The sequence below is a fragment of the Erithacus rubecula genome (assembly GCF_903797595.1).
Source record: "Erithacus rubecula genome assembly, chromosome: 3".
Classification (NCBI taxonomy): Eukaryota; Metazoa; Chordata; class Aves; order Passeriformes; family Muscicapidae; genus Erithacus; species Erithacus rubecula.
In genome coordinates this window covers 79872845-79893212 of record NC_136689.1, presented here as the reverse complement: position 1 = coordinate 79893212, position 20368 = coordinate 79872845, and the positions used below count along the sequence as shown (strand labels likewise).

At 38.8% G+C, this 20368-nt stretch overlaps 2 protein-coding genes across 5 annotated transcripts in view; both read right to left on the bottom strand.

The window, feature by feature from the left end:
• Positions 1-981, bottom strand: part of ABCA13 (ATP binding cassette subfamily A member 13) — a gene marked incomplete at its 5' end in the record, with an annotated part of 166003 nt that extends 165022 nt beyond the window's left edge. The window contains one exon of the mRNA XM_079299367.1: positions 913-981. Within this exon, the coding sequence (XP_079155493.1) occupies positions 913-981 (69 nt within the window). The remainder of the gene's footprint in view (positions 1-912) is intronic.
• A 4456-nt stretch (positions 982-5437) lies between these two features.
• Positions 5438-19992, bottom strand: UPP1 (uridine phosphorylase 1). 4 transcript variants are annotated; one of them, XM_079299486.1, is made up of 8 exons: positions 19891-19992; positions 17432-17497; positions 14490-14607; positions 13834-13992; positions 12748-12862; positions 12099-12308; positions 10490-10636; positions 5438-9087 (listed from the first exon to the last, which is right to left on the bottom strand). In XM_079299486.1, the coding sequence occupies exons 2-8, from the start codon at positions 17482-17484 to the stop codon at positions 8948-8950; spliced, it is 942 nt and encodes a 313-aa protein (XP_079155612.1). In that variant the 5' UTR covers positions 17485-17497; positions 19891-19992; the 3' UTR covers positions 5438-8947. The 4 variants fall into 4 exon arrangements, with proteins under 4 accessions (XP_079155612.1, XP_079155614.1, XP_079155611.1 ...); XM_079299485.1 differs by lacking the exon at positions 19891-19992 and adding an exon at positions 19656-19690 and having other exon boundaries at positions 8152-9087; XM_079299487.1 differs by lacking the exon at positions 19891-19992 and adding an exon at positions 17889-17997 and having other exon boundaries at positions 8152-9087.
• Positions 19993-20368: the final 376 nt, after the last annotated feature.

The window sequence follows — 20368 nt, the reverse complement described above, 5'->3', positions numbered from 1 at the left end:
TGATGCACACCAATTGAACATACAGGACTGTTCAGGCATGGAGAAGAATACCACCAACAGCAACCTTCCCCTAAAACTATATTTTATATCAGTAAACATCACTTTCATTAATTTGAGGAATAAATTCCTCTCTAAATCACAATTTTATTGAGGGCAAATATTTCTGAAACTGAAAGCTGTGTGTTTATTTAATTGAAATAATCCTATCCAAAGCAGCCAAAATGCTTCACTACAGATCCCCTAGTGTGAAACTATTAACTGAAGTGACGTTTTTTTCCCTGCAAAAATGTTCTCTCACTTGAGAAAATTTGCTTCCTTCTACACTAGAAAATCATTTCAATCATAGAAAAGGGGAAAGACATATCTAATTTTCATAACTTTAATTTTGATGTCTGTTGAAGTAGCTGCCACATTTTTTTGCATATTGGAATTTATAAGATTAAATAAGGCTTTGGAGAGCAGATAAGAAAGGAAAATTAGAAGTTTATACAATTATAATACACAACACATTCCCTCTATCTAGACTTTGATCACAATCATGCAAGCTTTCTTATATTACCTATAAGCACCTGTTATATGAAGAAAAGGGTTTTCTCCCTTGCCACTGCTTACCAGCATCACTAGTATCTAATGTTAATTAAAAGAAAAGCAGTGGTTCTTCAAAACTTTTATGAGATTTGTCTCATTTGCAAATTGGGGAGCATTGCTGTATTCAGCCATTTTAGAACTAACAGCATGTTGTTCTCTACTTGTGTTTTTAACAATTAGGTGACAAAAGGCAAAACAAGAACCACTTGCAGACAGCCCGTCCCTAACAATCTGCAGTGAAAATAGAAAATCAAGACACACACTCTTTCCAACAGACACTAAAAATTTTTAAATATTCCTTTTTAATCATTTCCAGGCACTCACCGGTTGCCTCACACGGCAGAGCCAATTTTTCCAAAAGAGAGCCTTGAATTGGTGTACAGCGTGCCCCATATCTTCTTTTCTTTCCTTCATCCACTTGCAGAGTGGCTTCTTAGGGCTTCTAACTCAGAGTCATCTCACCAAGCAGTCCAAACGTATTATTCAGAAGCTGATGGATTCCAGCACTAGTGAATAGTGCAAGAGATTTTCCTGCTTCCTGAGAAAAGATGAGATTATGTTTCTGCCTCTCATTTTGCTTTCGTTGAGGAATCTCATCTTTCTGTTTTTCTTCTCAGTGCAATGAACAGTAAGGGGATGGGTTTATAGAAATGCCTTCAGGCTGCTTTCCTCCACAGCATACATTCTGCACTTGTTTCTACTTTTCTGGAACAAAAATGAATGCAAAAAAATTGGCGGGGGGGGGGGGAAGAATATGTAACACATATTTGTCTTTTCTGAAGTTTTGTGACTTTTTGTCACTGTGTTTCTGTCTGTTAGCAGATGTGTTTATTTTTTAAATAAAAGAATAATAGTAGGAAAATAAATAGGAAAATCACACTGTTTCACCACATAGCCCTAAAAATGTCAGTATGCTTCTAGAATATCCTTATAAATACATACCTAAGACTGTAGTGGTCCCAACATATGGCTGCTGAATTTTCTCTTGTTGAGGGTGTGTATTTGACATTTCATTCTCCTTTACCTACATAGAGGGGGACTATTCCAACAACAATAAACTCTTAATTAATTGTTACATTTCTCCTGGGATGACAGTCGGTCTTACAGCAGCAGCTCCTTCAGCAAGGAGGTGGGAGAGCAATTCCTTGTGCAGAAGGGGAGCATGTGCAGACCTGTGGTAGCAGAGCCAGTGGGAGATTCAGCAGGAATCTGGTGGTGCAGAGGATGACCACCCTACCCACCAGGAATGACACTGTGAGCAGAGGAGTAAACTTTCTGCTTTTTTGCTCTACACAAATGAATTGCCCAAGAATCTGATCCTCAAAAGCTCTCTCTGTGGTCACAGAGACACATAATACAGCCATTATATAGGGTAATTCAAACCACCTAGAATCTGAGTCATAATTCACACACACACACATAGGATAGCATGATGTCTGAACAAATATTCTTTATTTCTTGTTATTGCTGAGTAAATTGCATCATTGCACTTTCTAAAAATGTATTCCTATTGAATGAAAGACACATCTTAACATTCGCAGCAATTTTTCCCCATTAAGAGTAAAATCCCCCAAAATATAAAAACTTCTTGGAAGTCATCAAAGAGGAATCCAACTTTCATTAGATTTAAGCCAAGGCAGCAATTTAAAAAGTTAATAAATCTGCTACTTCTGCAATGAACATCTGCATATCTGCAGGTCTAATTAGTTGTGCCAGTTTCTATGGGATGAGGATCAGCTGGTGTTGAGTGACTTAGCTTCCCTTTCCCAGGCTTTGGATTTGGGTCACCCAGCAGCAGTTTTGGCCCTTCAGAGCATATTGTAAACTTAGTTATTCCACTACCTGGGAAACTGATTTATTAGTCTGTTTAAAATGGCTGTATTTCAAATGGTGCAAATTTCTTTTTTAATTTTTACCTTTTCCATGGTTCAAGGAATAGAGAAAAAATAGATAAGGTAGGTGTCATGAATTGGTCAATTTTACATATTGGTCAAAATGCCTTCCAAAGAGCAGAACTCATGGATTAAGTCATGGGAGAACACAACTAGCAAAACACCTTCACTTCTCAAATATAGTGGGATTTCCTTTTATGTTCTCTGAGACTGAAAAATTAATGCAGTAATCATTTACTTAAAATAGAAATGTGAAAGTCCTCAGGACATACTAAAAAACTAAACAGTTTAATGTTTACCTGAATGCACACACATATCTTTGAGTCAGGAATAACTAATACCTTACCAAGGAGCTCCACTTCACACTTGGATGGCACTTCTACTTTTAGTCAAGCACTGCTAAAATCCCTGCTGTTTCAGAGTATGGGCAGTCATTTTCCTTTCTAGGATCAAAGGTGACCTTCTGAGATAGCAGTGATGCAGATCCTGAGCACAGCAGAAGTGTGCATTTTTTAACAAATATTTTTCAGAAACTGAAATTTAAGTACAGTTAATTGTTGACATGTGTGGGATCACACATCCATTCTAGAAAGCCAGGGAGCAGAATCTGTAGAATGTGATTTGCAGGAAATTATAAATCACTCAGCATAATGAATTACAAGCAGTTACTTATCAAAGCAACTGATATAGAAGACAGTTCCTGTCTGTCAGTGTGTGAGCTAAAGCAGCTCTCAGGAACCACTCACCAAATTATTTTGAACAAATCAGTCCACAAAATCTCTACTCATCCAACTGTGATGTGTTAATTTATTATGCTCTATATAGTTACATTCTCATTAGTGTGGCATTCTATCTTCATGGTAACAGGAACCAACTATTTTGCATGCAATTAACTACTAATACTAATGAACTACTAATGAACTACTGAATCCCCATTTTACTATATAAGACACACAATACACAAACACCTTTCACCATCAAGTTATGTTGACTTCATCTATCTCTTACTTCATTAGAGAAGTCTCTCACTTCCTATAGAAATTCATTCTTGTGTAGTTTGGTGTCCTCCAGTAGCAGACCTGGTTTATCTAGAATGAAATTTAGGAAAGTAAAAGATATCCCTTGAACATTCCACCAAGAACAATCGCTGCAGTGACATTCTGGGAAATTACTTCTAAAAGTAATTCAGAAGACACAGATTGTATGAGCTTGATTGTATTATGTTGAATGTCATAAAAATATGAGAATTATTAAATCAAACCATCACCCCCAAGCCAAACCTTTGGCACAGAAGACATTTTAATATGAAAAAAAAGCACAGAACCAGGAAAATCAAAGGAATAATGAATATTTTTGGACAGATGTATCAGCTATATTGCTGCCATCCTGGAAGCTCTTTTGAATCCCTAGGTTTCATCAGGACAGCATCAAGTAGTACCCTGTGCAAGTACCAACCTTAAATATCTATATTAACTATATAATTATTTCACTACAAACAACTGGTAATAACTATATTAACTAAATGCTTTCAGGTCTCCTTGTCCAAGTGGCTGTAGTCAACAGCAACATCTTGTGAATTGCAGGGCAAATTAGAAAGCCATGGATTTCATCATGTGCTCCACTCACTCCTTCTGGAATGGAAAAAAAAAAAAACAGGCTCAGAATTGGGTCTTTGAGTAAGGACAAGACAAAGTGATCTGCCCTTTGTTGCTTCTGCTTAGCTTCAGCAGTCTTTGCCTTAGTTTTAACTTAAAACTTTACTTTTATGATATACAAGTTATCCAAAATCACTGGGGTTGAAAAAGCAGAAAACCTCCTGCCAGCATCCAGCTCTGGTTTTAAAACTTGGCTGCTTTTATAATATCATACCATCAACACGCCACGTCTAGCCTACAGTTTTAATGCAATGTAATTAGAGTAGGCTGGCAAGCACTTTCAAAGAATCACAATTTTATATGTTAAACAGGTTAAAGCCCCAGAGCCAACAATACTGTTTGGTATAGACAGGAATGCAATCAAATCATGTGAGAATATGGCTGGGAATCTGGCAAACTAACCTATTTTCCTATCACCACCCACTACTTCCTCCACAAGTTTTATTAAGTGATCACAAGGCTTTCCTTTTAACATTAATAGGAGTACTACTTGTAAATATTTACGTGGGCCAGCCCTGTGTTCAGACAAAGTGCCTGCAGGATGACACCAATTAGTAGCATCTTTCCTGGGAGACGCTTCTTGTGTGCAAAGTTAGGGCCAGATGAAAAATGTTAGTTGTGGGCAAGGTCAAATAATGGGGCTGATTGAAATGCAGCTATGTGTTAAACCAACAAAACAGACCCAATGTCCCAAGGAGGTGGTAGTTTGTTTGAGCTTCTGGGGAGTTCTAGGAAGTTTACTCTCGTAAAATGACAGACTGATAGGAAATTGAATATTTTCCCACAGATACAAGCTCAGAGCCAGCAAGAAGCATCTGGAATCAAGCTCATGTGTCATGTAAAAACAGCTCTTGTCTGTCTTTTGCTGCTGCTTCACTTTGTTTGTGGCCCAAGTAAAAGCATTGTACCTGTCAGCATTATTCTTTCTTCTATTAGTGTACCACAGAGTTTCAGATTTAATATTTTTCTGTTCACTGATCTCCTTTCTCTTCAGCAGAGGACTTTTTGGACTTGTAATTTAATCCATACTCTGGAGTATAATATTAAATAGCAATTATTTTAGGAATATTAAATGTTAATTTTTTAGAAAGATAAAGTATTATTTTTAGTCACTCAAAGACTGAGAAACTTTCAAGGAAAACAAACCTCAACATCTTCTAGCAAACCATAATACTATCATCAAAATACAATACTTTGCCTATACTTCAGTTTTAGCATGCAGATCCAATCACCAAAGCACATTTGCTGCTCTGCTTTTCTTTTATCTGTCTTGTCAATAGAAATTTAAAATATCCCTTATTCAACCATATAAACATTATTTAGGAGTATATATTGAGATCCCGACTTGAAAAAAATCCAGCTCTGTTACACAATGCACTGAAAAATCCTTTATAATGAAGAACATTAAAAATATATGTTGCTTATTACATCTATATATTTTCAAGAAATACTGACATTATCAAATTATTTCACTTGTTTATTAAAGGACATTAAAACATTTGTTGCCTAACCATTTCTGGACATAGGTCATTCCAAAATGCTCCTTTTCAGGATTTCTCACACCTTTCATTAAAGAAAATCCTTCTCTGAAATATATTAAGATGCCAAAAATAAAAATCCTTCAAGTCACTATCTGAGTTACTGCTCTTTTTCAGTCTCTTGCAAATGTAAAACCATTGCATTATACCTTTTCTTCATCATGATCTCAACCATTTCTTTAACAAAATTGTAGCAGGCCAGAACACCATGAATCATAGAACAAACCATTGGTAGGAACCACTTTTTTCTCCCTTTCTTCTTGCACTCTGTTCATATCTTCTGCCTTCCTTCTTTGCTTTTATCCCTTCTGATCCCTGGATTAAATGGATTTTATAGTATTTTGCTAGGTTCAGGATGGCACAGAGAGCCACAGCAGGCCCTTGGTTTGAAATTGGTTTCTGGAGTTTGCAGGATTTGCAAATCTGCTTGGTGACATTGAATGATGTAATATTAAACATATATGTAACATCATATATGTTTATTAAAATATCACCAGTCCAAATCCTGACTCATGGTCTACAGAAAGAATGAGACTGGCAAAAACTGAACAGTTGTTTTGCATTTAAAACCTGTAAATATTGTATAACACTCCATAAAACTTAGAGGAAGGCAACTTCTCAGCCGGATGCACACAAGTGACTCATTTCTTTATCTCTCTGTCCAGTTGTAGTCAGAAGGGAAAATACAATTGTTCTTATCAGGGTAACACTCTAACAAGTTTCCTCTGAAGTTAGGAAAGGTATTCTATTGCATGTCAGATGTGTCTGTAGAGTGGCCTCTTGCATCAGGAGTACAGCATCAGAGGATGGGGAAGAGCAGAAACAGAAGGTTACTTGGAATCCTTTGGCTTCTAATTTTAAGCTTTCATATGCCACTTCACTCCATCTGGTGGGAAACAAAGAAGTAAATCTTCTAGCAGAAAGAAATGTACAGTGTCCTAAGGAGCAGGAGGAGGAAGGATAAACAGGCAGAAGGTGAATGGTTTATCTTTCAGAGATCCCTGCCAGGGTCTTGGCTGTTGATTTAACAGAATAGCTGCCTCACCCTTAGCTCCAGCTTGGCCAGGCCACAAAACCATTTATATTTTAGCATCTAGCACATAAGATTTTTCATATTAGTTCTCAGAATAGAAGTGCCTACATTATTTGACTGTAAATGTAAAAGTTTTTTTGTTTCATTTGACAGCACATACTGTTAAAATAATTCGAGGAATTCTTCTCAACAAGTTTCCAGATTAATTCGGTCCTTCCTTTGAAATGACAAATCACATCATTTTAGTTTCATACCTCCAGGACAGCTGTAGTAATGTTCTCCCAGAGCTTCAAAGAATCACATTAGGTGTTTGTTTTCTAGGTTAAGAATGTTTTTTTCTTTTTAGGTACTTTTTATTAAGTATTTCTTATACAACAGCAAACAGTCTCCTCCAAACCCATACTGGTTTGGTGTAAGACTTCTTTCACCACAGAGTGCAGAACTCACTGAAGAGATCTCATTTTTATGTCCTTGTTACTGTTTTAAGAGCAGGATATTGAAAAGAAAATATGTGTTTTGTTGCATGTTTCCCAAAGGACCTCACAGACTTCACACAATGCCTAGGTAAGCACCAGGTGTAATTAAACACAGATTTCTTTTATTTTTTTTTTAAATAAAGGAGAAACAGTTCAAATGAGATGTGGAGCCATTCCCAATTCCCACCTCTCCCCTTCCCTTAAGTTTAGGGGAAAAAAAAATTCTCAGAAAATTTACCTTCACTGCATATCCTGAGCATAAATGAGAAAATGTGGGTTTAAAATTAAAAGAAGGCTAGATTGCAACTTTCTAAAAGTTACTAATATGTTTTCCAGCTGAAAAAAATCATCAAATTTAAGGAGGCTGATCCTCACTGGCAGTTTTCTGTTCATGAGTCACCCTTCCTTTTTTAATGTTTTCATCACGTTGCTTCCAGTCTCTGTCACTTGGTGACTGTGCCTACTACTAACATCATCCTTTTACAGTTCTAATGCTTGTGTTTGTTAACAGCATTGCAGGCTACAGTCCCCACAAAGAAAATCTCGTTTTGCTGGGTCAGCCACAACAGCTCTGTGAGAACTTATTCAGAGTTTTTGACCTGTGACCCCTGCTAGGACTGGACCCTCCCCCACTGCTGTAGAGAGAAGGAAAATAAAAAAGAAGAAAAAAAGAAAAACGGATAAACACATTTTCTTTAACTGACCACATATTTACATTCAAACCATAGTAACAAAGAAGGAAGGAGTATGATTAAAAAAAAAAAAAAAAAAAGCAAAAACACTTTAGGCCATTGTCAGTGGAAAAAACTGGACTTGCAGAAAGGGTTTTGGTGTCATGTGCCACTAAGAGGTATACTCCAGTACTTCAGAAGAACTGGGAACCCTTGCAACAGTGAGTGCTACATCCTGAAAATGGAGATGAATACCAATTAAAAAAAAAAAAAAAAAAAAAAAAAAAAAACAAATTCGAAGCATGGGAGTAAAAAAGGGCTACTGTAATATAGGCATGTGAACATGTGCATCTCCAGAATGCCTTCAGTTCCTCTTCATAAGCAGGAGTCTTGCTTCAGCAAAAGATTGCTAGTGCTTCAATGGAAAATTACTTAATGCATTAATACTTCCTGGGTATTGATTCAACACTTTAGATAAAATATTGCTGGATCAGTGTCTTGGCAGTACAGATATTCAACAGCTCAGTGTCAAGACCTTAATGCTTAGAAATTTCAGTCCCACACTTTGCAATTTCATGAAATTTTAATATATGAAAATAGTATTGTTTATTTGTCAAAGTCTGCAAAAAAACAACCTGCATTCACTTTAAGTTTTCTTTACAAGTGAAGCAACAAGGTTATTATAAGTTACATAATTTTTTTATAACAACAATTATTCAAATTTTTAAGTTAATTTCCTGGTATGTATGTACTTGGCAATAAAGTTTGATTTTCTGTCTAGCTTTTCTTTTACAGCAGGCATAAATAAAGCTTTGTCATGTATTATCACAGGCTTGTCCTTCATAACAGATCCACTTTTCAATTCACAGAAAAGTGAGTTTTATATCCAGCAATGCATAACTAAACAGAACTTAACTGAAGTCCATTCAGCACATTCAGTTCCCAAAGAACAGTGACATAAATGATTAATTTCCACTGACACACGGAATGCTGTAAGTTATTCTGAGGTAAAAGACCTGTAATGCACAGAAGTCACAACCATGACTGCATCTGTACAAAAGCCTTCTCCTTCTCTAAAACATGAGATGGATATTTCATACTTTCCCAAGACTTTTCTTAATGAAATATCCCACTAATTTCTGTGGCCTCTGCTGGTACTCCACAAGGACATCATGTGAGCTGGTGATTTGGTCCCCTTCCAGCCGATTCAGAAGAGTGACACACACTACTGCAGCTAGAAATTAAAAGACAGCATTAGTTAGGAATGACACTCGTGCATTTTCCAGTCCAAAAGCATAAACATTTGAACAAGCCACTAAAAGAACAGAAATACAAGATAAAACAAAGCCCAAAAAAGAGTGAGATGCTAGGATGCTGTGGATGATGCAAGGTAGAAACAGTTTAAGAGAACTGTTTACTGCACTGATAAAGCCAGAGCTCTTAGGCAGCTGTGGACACTTATTGTTATAACAGAATTCTTTTGTTTCCCTTGATAGGAAGCATATTTCACAAGGACCCAGGACATGACTGATAGGAAGTGACCTGACACACTGTCCTAGCAGAGCCAGTTACAGCCCTCCCCTGAGTGCCTGTGCTGTAGGTGCCATTCCTCAGGAAGCAGCAGATAAACTGCTTCCACAATCATGGACAAGGAACACAGCAAGCACAGGAGGACCCCAAGGATCATCTCAGGTTCATAAGCTGCCTTTCAGTAATCAGAGCCCCAAAGGCAAAACCCCTCCTTTCATCCATGCTCAGGTCTATCACTCAGCCCTATAACTCTGCTCTGTCTGGGGTTTCTGCCAGTGGCAATTTGCAGAGCACAAACAGTAAATACACATTACAGATCTACAAAGCAGAGACAGCAAAAGGTCTCCTGAATTGCTCAGGGATAGTACTGGCTTTTAATCCCTTTCAGGACTGTAAGAACTGAGTGTGTTCGATATAACCATTGGCCTTTTGGTTTATATTTCATCATTTTGACCTCCTCAAGCTTAAAGGAGTTTGAGAAACATATGGGTCTTAAATCATTACATTCCTTTATAAGTAAAGTGAGAGAAGACAATATGATAAAAAGAAAGACACTATTATAAAGGTAATTATAAATAATTACATTATTTGTAATTGCCCCTTTTTACTTAGCATGCATAAAAAAATTAACTCATTTTATGATTTGAAGTGGTTTATTCATGATGCTACTAAAAATCCTCAACTTTTCAAGAATCATAGTCTTAAGTTTATAAAAAATAATTATACATTCCATTTGATACGAAAGTATAGAAACTGAGTATAGTTACATATACAAAGATCTGAGAATCACCTGATTGCTCAAACTAAGCAGTTGTTTTCTGTAAATTTCAAAAGCTAACTGGAGAAAACAAATTAATGCCACAGGGCAATTAGGTATTTTAATGATTTACATGGTTGCCATGGGCTGGAATAGCAAATGACAGAAGCAAACTGTGTAAAAACTGCATGAGGAACTATGATAAATTGTGACACAACTGACACAAATATCCTTTATATATGTATATGTGCAGAAGGTATGTTACCATTCCTTTGCAATTTTTAGCCACACACCCCCTGCAATACAGAAAATTTCCTACAGCCTGGATGAAGTGACTAAGTTAATTTACCTTTGACACCACTGAGATTACACATTGCAGCAAATACAGAAGACTCCATCTCAATGTTTCTGACACCAGACTCATAAGCATTCTTCAAGTATTGCAGTTTTTCTTCTTCATCATATAAGCAGATTGCACCATCCAACCTGCCCTGTCCTAGAAAGTAATTTCAGAGTGATCACGTCATTCTGAGCAAATTCAGTTTTGAAAACACCCAGTTATTACAGTTTCCCCCATACACTGTTCAGCTTTTACTGCTACTCTTTATTTCTGTGCACAAGACAAACAGGATAAAGTGATTCTTAGCTACTGCTGGAATGTATACATACTATTTGCATTCTTTATAATGTTGAATCATGGTAATTTAATTAGTCTTCTTCAACTTCAATTATCAAATTCATAAACAAAAAAATGTACATAGTGCATTCCCATATGTACAAGTAGCAAAATTCCACAAGAAATTTTGTGGAATTTTGTGGAAATTTTTAATATGGTTTTAATTTTTAATACGGTTAATCACTGTCTAAAAAAAAAAAAAAGGCTTAAAAATGCTATCCTGTTTCTACCTTAAAAGAATGAGTATTTTATTACTTACAGACTTTCCAAGATAAGAGATTTACAGTCTCTTAAGCTAACTAGCTAATATTATTTTAAACTTTGAGAAAATTTTTACTCAAATTATTCAAGAATATCACCTACAGACAAGACAGCAGCGTTAAGACAAGTTAAGTACTGCAGAGTTGAATTACACTGTATTTTACTCAGTATCTTCTTGGATTTGGCAGATGTACTCTTAAATTAATGTCCTCAATCCTGTTCTCAGCTTTTGCTGTATGAGTTGAAAACATCCCTGACACTTTTTTAGTGTTGCTTGCACCTGTGGCTGGTGCCTGAGATGCCTGAGCTGACTGAGTGAGCTTCTGCCCAAGCTGGAGCAGTACAATGAAGATAATTTGTTACCTACTCAGCAACAGACAGAGAAAATGGGATCAGGTGCCACTCACAGTCTGTTCTCACAAGGTTTGAAAGGTGTTTCTGAATGAACACCTAGATTTGGGAGATCAGAAATGCACCTGATTGCCTATATGTTTATCCAAAATAGGCCTTGCAGGTTTCCTACATAGCAGCACTGACACAATTCAACAAAATATTATCTTTGGTTGTCTGATCACTGCTTTGCTCAAACTGAAACAAGTTCCAACACTTTTTTCAGGAAATATTTACTTTAGGTACTTAACCAGTGAAACGAAAACCAACCCTAACCAAGTCACAAGTAACTCCCACTCCTCTAAGCCCCTAGTATGTTTCAATAAATTACAGAAATTTTGTGACAAATATACCTGACAGGTACATGAGAAGTGTATGATAGACTGTATGTACTTCAGAGGATCTATCAAAGCTGGGGAGAAATCTCCACAAAATTAAAAGTTTGATACAGCAAACTGCTAAATGCAAAGCTTGATTTTACATAGATGAAAAACAGGTTGAGATTTGTGAGACAAGCCAGAGTAGGGAATGCGTTCTGTTAGTGAACTGGAAGCTTAATGCTAATACATTATACAATATTTATCTTTTGCTGCTTACCAATACTCTTCTGCTAGTCTATCACCAGGCTTACCTTCATAGAAATCCAAAGTGCACATGGTGTTTCCAATGACTGTATTGAACTGACCGATTTCTGCACTGCACTGCATCAGCTCCTTAGCCAGCTGCTCATCCAGGTTAGTGCTGCGAATTACTGTCTTTCCCAGAACAACCTGCTCCAACTGGGGTTTGAAGGTGGCATCTACAGACTGCCTAGTTATAACCACTGAGCCTGGCTCCAGACCTGCAGCACAAGGAAATACATATATCTTCACAAGGCAGTTAACGTGGTTTCCAGACACATAAAACACATCTTGACCCAACCCTGCTTCTTTTAAAGGTGGCAATTTTGCTTCTGAATCCTCTAAGAGAATTTTTTGTCCATGTCTAGCTGCTTCAGTTTATTATTACAAATAATTTCTGAAAGAATGAAATTTTTCTTTTTTCACTTCTTTCTTGCATTTTCCCTATAGGACAGGAATGTCCTTCTCACATTGTCAGATCTTTAAGTGGATTTTCCCTATGCAAAAGCAGATGTTGCCTTTATTTTCAAAATTACAGAAGAAAAATTATGCATCTCCTGTGGAAAACTGTTCTGACATATCTTACATGCAGAGAGATGCTTTAGACACCTGCAAGGATATTTGGTTTACAGAGAGAAATAAAATCCAGAGGGGAAATACCTATTCCACCAGAGGTGCCGATGCGAATGATGGTTATGTCAGAACACTTGGCATGATACAACAGTTTGATCAGCTCGTGCAGCATGATTGAAATAGAAGGAATGCCCATACCGTGCTGAAAAGGAAACATAAATTAATATTCCACATTCACATAGGCTACCCAAAATATAGATGGAAGAAGCAGCTGGACATTATCTGCTGCCAGATATTCTTTTCCCAAATGCCACCTAACTCACTCTCACAAAACCCCCAACCTCTGGGCCTTCAGAAGGATACTGAGAGGACCTACAAATAGACTCCCACTAGCTTTGGCAGACTTGTGGATGAAATACAGAATTTCTAAAAATCATGAATTACAGGACATTTACATTCTCAAAAGTATAGAGTGTCCTTTCCCAATAGCTGACTAATGCACTTCATCACTTCCTAAACACAAGAAAACCCCACTCTGATTTTTCACCAACTTTAAGTGCTAGTGAATAGTTAAGCTATTTTTTTTTCAAAGCACAGACACTGTGGTTTAGTCTTGACATTCAGCAAATATAAGTCCACATTAGCTTGCACAATATTGTGATAATTACAGCTCCCAAGAAAGGGTGCAAAATAATACTACGGTTTTGCAATTGCAATTGAAGTATATAATTCCATTTACAAATTAAAGCTACAAATTTCTTTAAAATGCATATATGGGTTGGTAGCACCAGTCCCATGGAATGCTACTCTTAAGCACATTTGACAGATACATAGCTTGGGGTGTGATACAGACATTTTTTCCAATACCCACATACACCAAGTGAATTTTTCCCCCATTTTTCAGGGCACAGAACAGGGATGAGGAACTGTTTAAAAAATATATAAGGCCATTCCTGCAAGTCATCAGTGGTGCACTGAGGAAAAAGGATGTAAGAAGGAGCAAAGGTATTGGAGATTTTCCTCTTACAAAAAGGGCTAAAAAGGAATCCTTAATTCTGCGCTCTTTGGAGCAGCCTGATTCAGACTGTGATGTATTTAAAAGAAACATGCATTGAAATTTTCTGCCTTGGACAGCATCAAAACTGAACAGTGTCAGACAGGGGAAGTACTTACGCTGACGGACAGGACGGGCCCCACTTTGTACATGGCGTAGCGGTCGGTGCCCGCGCAGATGTTGGGGTGGTCACAGCCAGGGCTCCCCAGCCCCAGCTCCTCTGCTATGTAGGCAATAAAAGCTTTCATCCGGGAAGGGCTTCCTCCAACGCACACAAACTGACAGAGCCCGGTGAAACAAAAGCAATTTTGTGATTCCGTTTGTCAGACAATGTGCAAAGAACAACATGAGCATACAAACGCCCTCAGCTAGCACGGATTTAGCCCCAGATATGGTGCTTCTCATAATCATTCTAAAATGCCATGAAGAGGAATGATGGAGAAAAGCCTCAGCTGTCTATACAGCACTCAAATGCCTTCGTGCTGCATAAACTAATGAAAGACAAATATTGACATGAAGACCCAACAAACAGAAGTTGCATCTGAATAGAGCCTACGGCATTTGCCTTTTTACTGGATGAAAAGAGGCAGTCAAAAACAATTATTGCCAGCTCTGTTGGATACCAAAAGTGACATGAACCCACAAAATTTTTCCCCTTTTGCATGTACTCCTCAATCACTGGTAGGCTGACACATATACTCTTATTCTGAAGACAGCTGCATTTTCACCTTCTTCAGAAAAGCTCAGGCTTGCTGAATGAAGCAAAGCATCTTACCTTCACATCCCCAAACAATGTTGGAAAATCATGGGTACCAGTCCCAAGAGCAAAATGGTACAGGATGTCTTCTTTCATTTTCTCCAGGTGAGGGTTGCAGAGATGAACAAAATTTTCTCTGTCAAGATAGCAGCATTGTGAAACATATAGAATATATACAAACCCCTACATTAAACAGATGGCAATTCTTCAAAGTCAAGCAGTCAAGAGTTGGGAAATGACACACGTACAAATGCCTACATTGCCTTATTTTGGTTCCTTGTGCCTTTTATCAAAGAAACCCTAAATTTCATAACTGCTTTACATCTTATATCACATATGACACTTCACATTCCATTCATCACACAGAAATTTCTGAAGAAATGCGCAGATGTTTGGATGCATTTGCAATAGTGCAACCTTTATCTTAAACAGTATTAAAGCTGGGAACCATAGTGGGTCTTTATGGTGAGCAGAACAACGGGAGAAGGACCAGGGAAAATTCAATAGCCCACCATATTACAGAGGCAAGCTATAGCAAAGCTGAAAAGCAAACCTGATCTCTGCTGTGTCTGAAACTCTGCCAGACATCTGAGAAGGACAGGATGATTTGGGCTTTATGGACAAACATAAACTAGATTTCTGGCAATTTGTCTCACTCTGTCATATAGACAGAATGGAAAAAAAAAAAAAAAAACATGGCATGAAACTGATAACAAAGGCACAGAGGATCTGAAAAAAGAAAGAGAAAAGTGGAAATCTGAAGCAAGGAGAAAACCATAGAAGTGGGAAAAAAATTCAAGAAAAAGAGAAGAGAGGAAGAGGTAAAAACAATTCACTTCTTCCTAAGTGCTTCTTGTAAAGAAAGGATACATCTCAAAAGAAAAATAAAAGCTAATCTGTCTGAAGAGACAGGAAACTACAGGACAAGGAGAGAAACCTGAACAACTTGGCCTGTGGGATCACCTTCATGGAAAATTCAATAGAGAACTAACTAAACAAGCCGAATGATTTAGAAAACGTCTGCCTTCTGTGCTTGATGTTTTAAGTTCAATTGAAACAGGTAGGAAAGACTCAATATGTATAAGCTTAAGCAGAACACTGGCCAGTACTTCAAAGCAATTTCTGAGAGATGGAATCAAGCAGTAAATAGCTTCCAGACACAAGAAGATGACTTAATAGCTTAATGAAAGCTCAGTGGAGGCGCAGCATGGCTCAGCAAATTCAAACTACTTTGTCAGAGGAGACAAATAAGAGTTCACCTCTTCATTCAAAAAATCATTAGGACAACTCAGGAGCAACTCTGAAGCTTAAACAGAGGTGTTTAACACTATTTTAGATGGTCTAGGTCATTAAGTTATCTTGTCTGCCTTCTAATGCCTCTACGAAAGGCAGTGCTTTCCCATAGTTCCTACACCTTATCTGCCTGTGCAGGATGAAGGAAGCCTACAGTGGCCAAGATGTCCATGCTGAGGTCACTGAAACATTCCTCAGAAAGCAAATAGTAACAACCAAGATATTCTGAATACAGAAATTTCTTCTGTTCTTGATGGTCTCTCTCCATCATCATCAGTTATCCAGTTCCAGCTTCATGACCAAGGAAAAGGGTGTCATCCCAACCTACCCTATCTGTCTCTGCCCACTGCAAACCATCACCTTCAGCAACTGCAGGAGCTGCCCACCCAGGCAGCCAGTCCATTCACCACTTCAGTAGGAATTCCCTTCCATCTCCCATGGGCCCCATTAGCCCGTCTTCATACAAATTCTGCCTGAGATGGAACCAAAGGTTTTAGCTGTCTTTGTTCTTCTTTCCAAGAGGCCTGTTTGACTTTGGGAGAACTAAAGAGCAGGTTTATGGCCCGCCATGAAGACATAAACAACCTAAGAGTTCACCAGCTCATATTAGCAGAATTTCCAGGCTGCCTCCTCTGAATTCTTCCTGTTCAGTTTTGTGGAACTCTGCATTTATTTACTGGGTCACTCACTAATGCAGATCCAATGGCTGCGCTGATGTCCATTGGAATGGTCGTCACATACAAATAGGATAGGATATAATTTGAAATTATTTTACAATCTATCCTCAGGCAAGCAAAAAAAAAAAATATTTCCTTCTTTATGAGAGCACTGGCAATAATAGCTTCTCTCCAGGAAATAATCAGGAAAAGGCGAGGCCTCTATTAAAAGTGCAAGGAAATTCATGTGATTCATGTGGTATATGCCAACACCACTGTCCTCATGCCTGGCAAAAACACAGCCTCCTTCCTTGTCAGAAGCTATATTCCACCCTTTTCATCTCACATCCCACCAACAGCACTCCCTGATTCACTGCCTCAACACAGTGAGGGGCTGTTATCAACTCACTCAGTGTAACTGCACATCTGATTGTAGACTTGGACCCCGGGGTAAAATGAGCAATAAAAACTAGCATATTGTTATGTGTACATAGGACCAATGCCATGGATTTACAGGAGAGGCAAAGTTTGCTTGATAAAAATCCTTGACATGCAAAGCTCAGGAGCAGAAAATTTACTTCCCTAAAGTAAAGCACCTACAAGGGTAGCACTTCTAAGGGTGTAAGTAAAATATGAATCCAAACACTGAACAGTCATGTAGCAGGTTTTAGTAAAATAAGCTTAAAGTAAAGATTAGAGAAACACACTGAAAAATTTGTTTGAACTCTTGAAGTAGCAATGGAAGTCTACATTTCAGCAACTCATTGGATTAATGTAAAATAAATAAAAACATCACCATGCTTTGAAAAATTCACTGTTGAGAGAAGTCCAAATGGCTAGCCAGCAAAGTCCTCTGTATAGGTGTGGTAAAGCAATAAAGCTTCCAGTTGCCAAAAGAGCTGCTACTGGATACTATCATAAACTTTATCTTAAACGAAATGAGTGTGTAATGAGTTTGGAGAGGAAGTTTAAGTGCAAACTTGGAAAAAAGAATTAATTTCTCAATCTTACTTTGAAGCCTGTCCATCATCTGTTTTCTTCTCATTTGAAGAACCAGGAGCCATGTGTGTTTTAAACCTAGAATTATATTTAAAAAAAAAAAAAAAAAAAAAAAAAAAAAAAAAAAAAAAAAAAAAAGTAAGTGCATCAGAATAGTCTCATCAGTAAAGCTGGAAGCATTATCAGAGAGATACCTTCTGTATTGATGATAACTACCATGAATATTAAATTCCCCAAAAAATCCAGCCAAACTACAGCTTTTATAAGCATAGCAAAAGGAGAAAAATGAGCATTTACAATTTTACAGCTGAGCATCACCACTTTCAAAGCCCTCAAGCCCAAATTAACCCCTTGCCATTGTAACCCCCACCTCACCACTACCTCTGTTCTGTGGTAGGAACAGCTGCAGGTCCACCAGCCACAGAGAGGCAAGTCTCATTGCTAACTAACTGGCCCTCTTCCTCCATACCTCTCACACCAACAGTGGCTGCCAAACAGACTTCAGTCCCCTTCCACCTTTGGCTCCAGAAGGTCTCCAAAGCTCAGTTCTAGCTGTCAAATGCCTGAAACCTGAGTCCAGGAAGCATCTTACTCATAATATCCTCCTCATTAAACTCCTCCTACTGACCTTAAGAGCACTTCTTTCTCCAGCATGAAGCAAGGAACATGAAACTGAAACATGACTTCAAAAAGCCACAGCTCTCCAGTTTACCATCTATCCTGAATATATTTTTTCTGATCCATTACCTTAACCTATATACAAAACCTTCTCCTTTCTGCATTCTTCTTTACATTTAAATAGGCAAATGTATCACTGAGTCTTTCATGCTGGTCTGAGGACAGAATTATAATTATAAAATGATTAATTTGTTATTATTTTCAGAAGTGACTAAGGCTACGTGCTGAAGCTGGTACTTTCTGGGAATGCCCTTATGAGAAGTATTGAATCATAAAGTTTGCTCTACCCTCCTTATGAAGGGCCTGACAGCACGTAGATTATGACAGAGACAGGACTGTGATCATTAAAAACCCCAGGATGACAGCACAAGGAAACTGAAAGAAATCAGTCTTTCAACAGAATTACATCATGTGTGAATTTCTAATGAAGTGCACAACCTAACAGAATAAACAAGAGACCTGCCTGTTAAAAGCCCTGAATAATGGAAATGTATTAAAATTTATAAGGGAAATTAGTTTTCTTCATTTAAAATACCAACCTTTATTAAGTAGACCCAAACTTTAGGTGTACTAGGTATACTAAATGTATACAACCATCTATGGCCAAGGAGGTGAAGTATAAAATCAGCATTTATAACCAACCATACTTCCTTACAGTGGTACGAAGTATAGTCAGCTACTACTGGGCAGCACCATTATATCACATACATTAAAAAAAAAATACATCATTTCTTCCTACAGTGCCATGAGTCCTGATAAAGAGGAAGCTATGAAGAAGAAACAGCAAAGTGATTTTTACATAGAAAGAAGAAAAATCGCTGCAAATAAACCACCGATATTCATTCAGCTTTTGTTCACAATACTAAGCATCCATGCGATTTTTAAGTGTTTTTGGTTCTGATTCCCTAAGTAATCACAGACGATACACTTCAAAAAGCTGAGAACAAGGTTCTGACAGTCCAAAGGTCCGGCATATCCCCCCTCCTCCCCCCTCCCCACACCAAGAGCATCCAACTGGAAGTGTCTTGGCAGGAATTGAAGGAAGGAGCGAGCATAAAGCAGCTTTCCCTTGGCAGACCCTGACAGCAAACAGCTAGTAGCTGACAAGCAACCAGTTAATGTAAAACCACAAAACTCTCACGCTGTCTAACCAAACGGAAATTTTTACAGACATGCCAAAAGTTTTTGCAGTCTCCCTCAGCCAAAGTTAAAACTGACATTGAACAATAATGTGCTCCCAGCAGGACTCAGATAAAGGAAGAGTGCAGCCTGTTTTAAGGTCCGTGCACATCCTAGAATGGTTTAAGTTGGAAGGAAGCCTAAAGATCACCTGGTTCCAACCCTTCTGCCATGGGCAGGAGCACCTTTCACTAGACCAGACTGCTCAGAGCTCCATCCTGTCCTTTAACACTACCAGGGATGGGGCATCCACAACTTCTCTGGGCAGCCTGTTTCAGCGTCTCACCATCCTCACAGTGAAAAATTTCCTCCTAATTTCTCATCTAAGCGTCAACATCCTCAGACTTTAAACCCACGCAGAATCCACTATAATTGCCACTTCTCATTTCCCCCTTCCATCCGTCATTTTTGAAGGAAGCCCACAGTCCAGACGAAGTCGCTGAAAAATCCATTTCCCCTGGCTGCTGGCGGAGCGCTCCCCCGGCTCCGGGCAGCGCCGAAAGGAGCGCTCGGCCGCCTGTGCCCGCCGCCCCCTTCCCTGCCCATCCCCGGCCGCCGGGGGCGGGAGACACGGCGGGCACCCCGCCATCCCCGGACCGGAGCGCGGCTCTCACCGGGAGCAGCGGGATCCGCCGCCGACAAACGAGGAGAGCCGCTCGCTGTTCCCGGGCGGGCTGCGGGATGCCCGGCCCAGCCGCCTCCCGCCAGCCCGGCACCGCCCCGCCCCGGCCCGGTTAACTCCCGGCGCGCCGGGACGGGCGGCCAGCGCCGGGCGGGGATGTGGCGAGGATGCGACGAGGAATGCGACGAGGATGCCGGGACCCATGGGGATACAGCCGGAGTGCGGGGACGGAGCGCGGGCCTCCTCGGCGGGAGAGATGCTGCCAAGGGCACGAGCGTTCGGGGGACCTCATCTTGGAGATAGAGACGGACATACAGAAATAGATATACAGATATACAGATAGAGACAGATACAGAGAGATACAGAGAGATACAGACAGATACAGATATACAGATACAGATAGACACCTATACAGACAGATACAGATATACAGATGCTCAGATACAGATAGATACATATACAGATAGATA

Excerpts from the sequence above, each read along its gene's own strand:
- UPP1 (XM_079299485.1), bottom strand. The coding sequence starts at position 19,675 with ATGGAAGGGGGAAATGAGAA. Across the intron at positions 17,498-19,655 it reads ATGGAAGGGGGAAATGAGAA|GTTTAAAACACACATGGCTC; the intron begins GTGGCAATTATA and ends ATATAATTCTAG. Across the intron at positions 9,088-10,489 it reads TAATCTCAGTGGTGTCAAAG|CTGCAGTAGTGTGTGTCACT; the intron begins GTAAATTAACTT and ends TTTAATTTCTAG.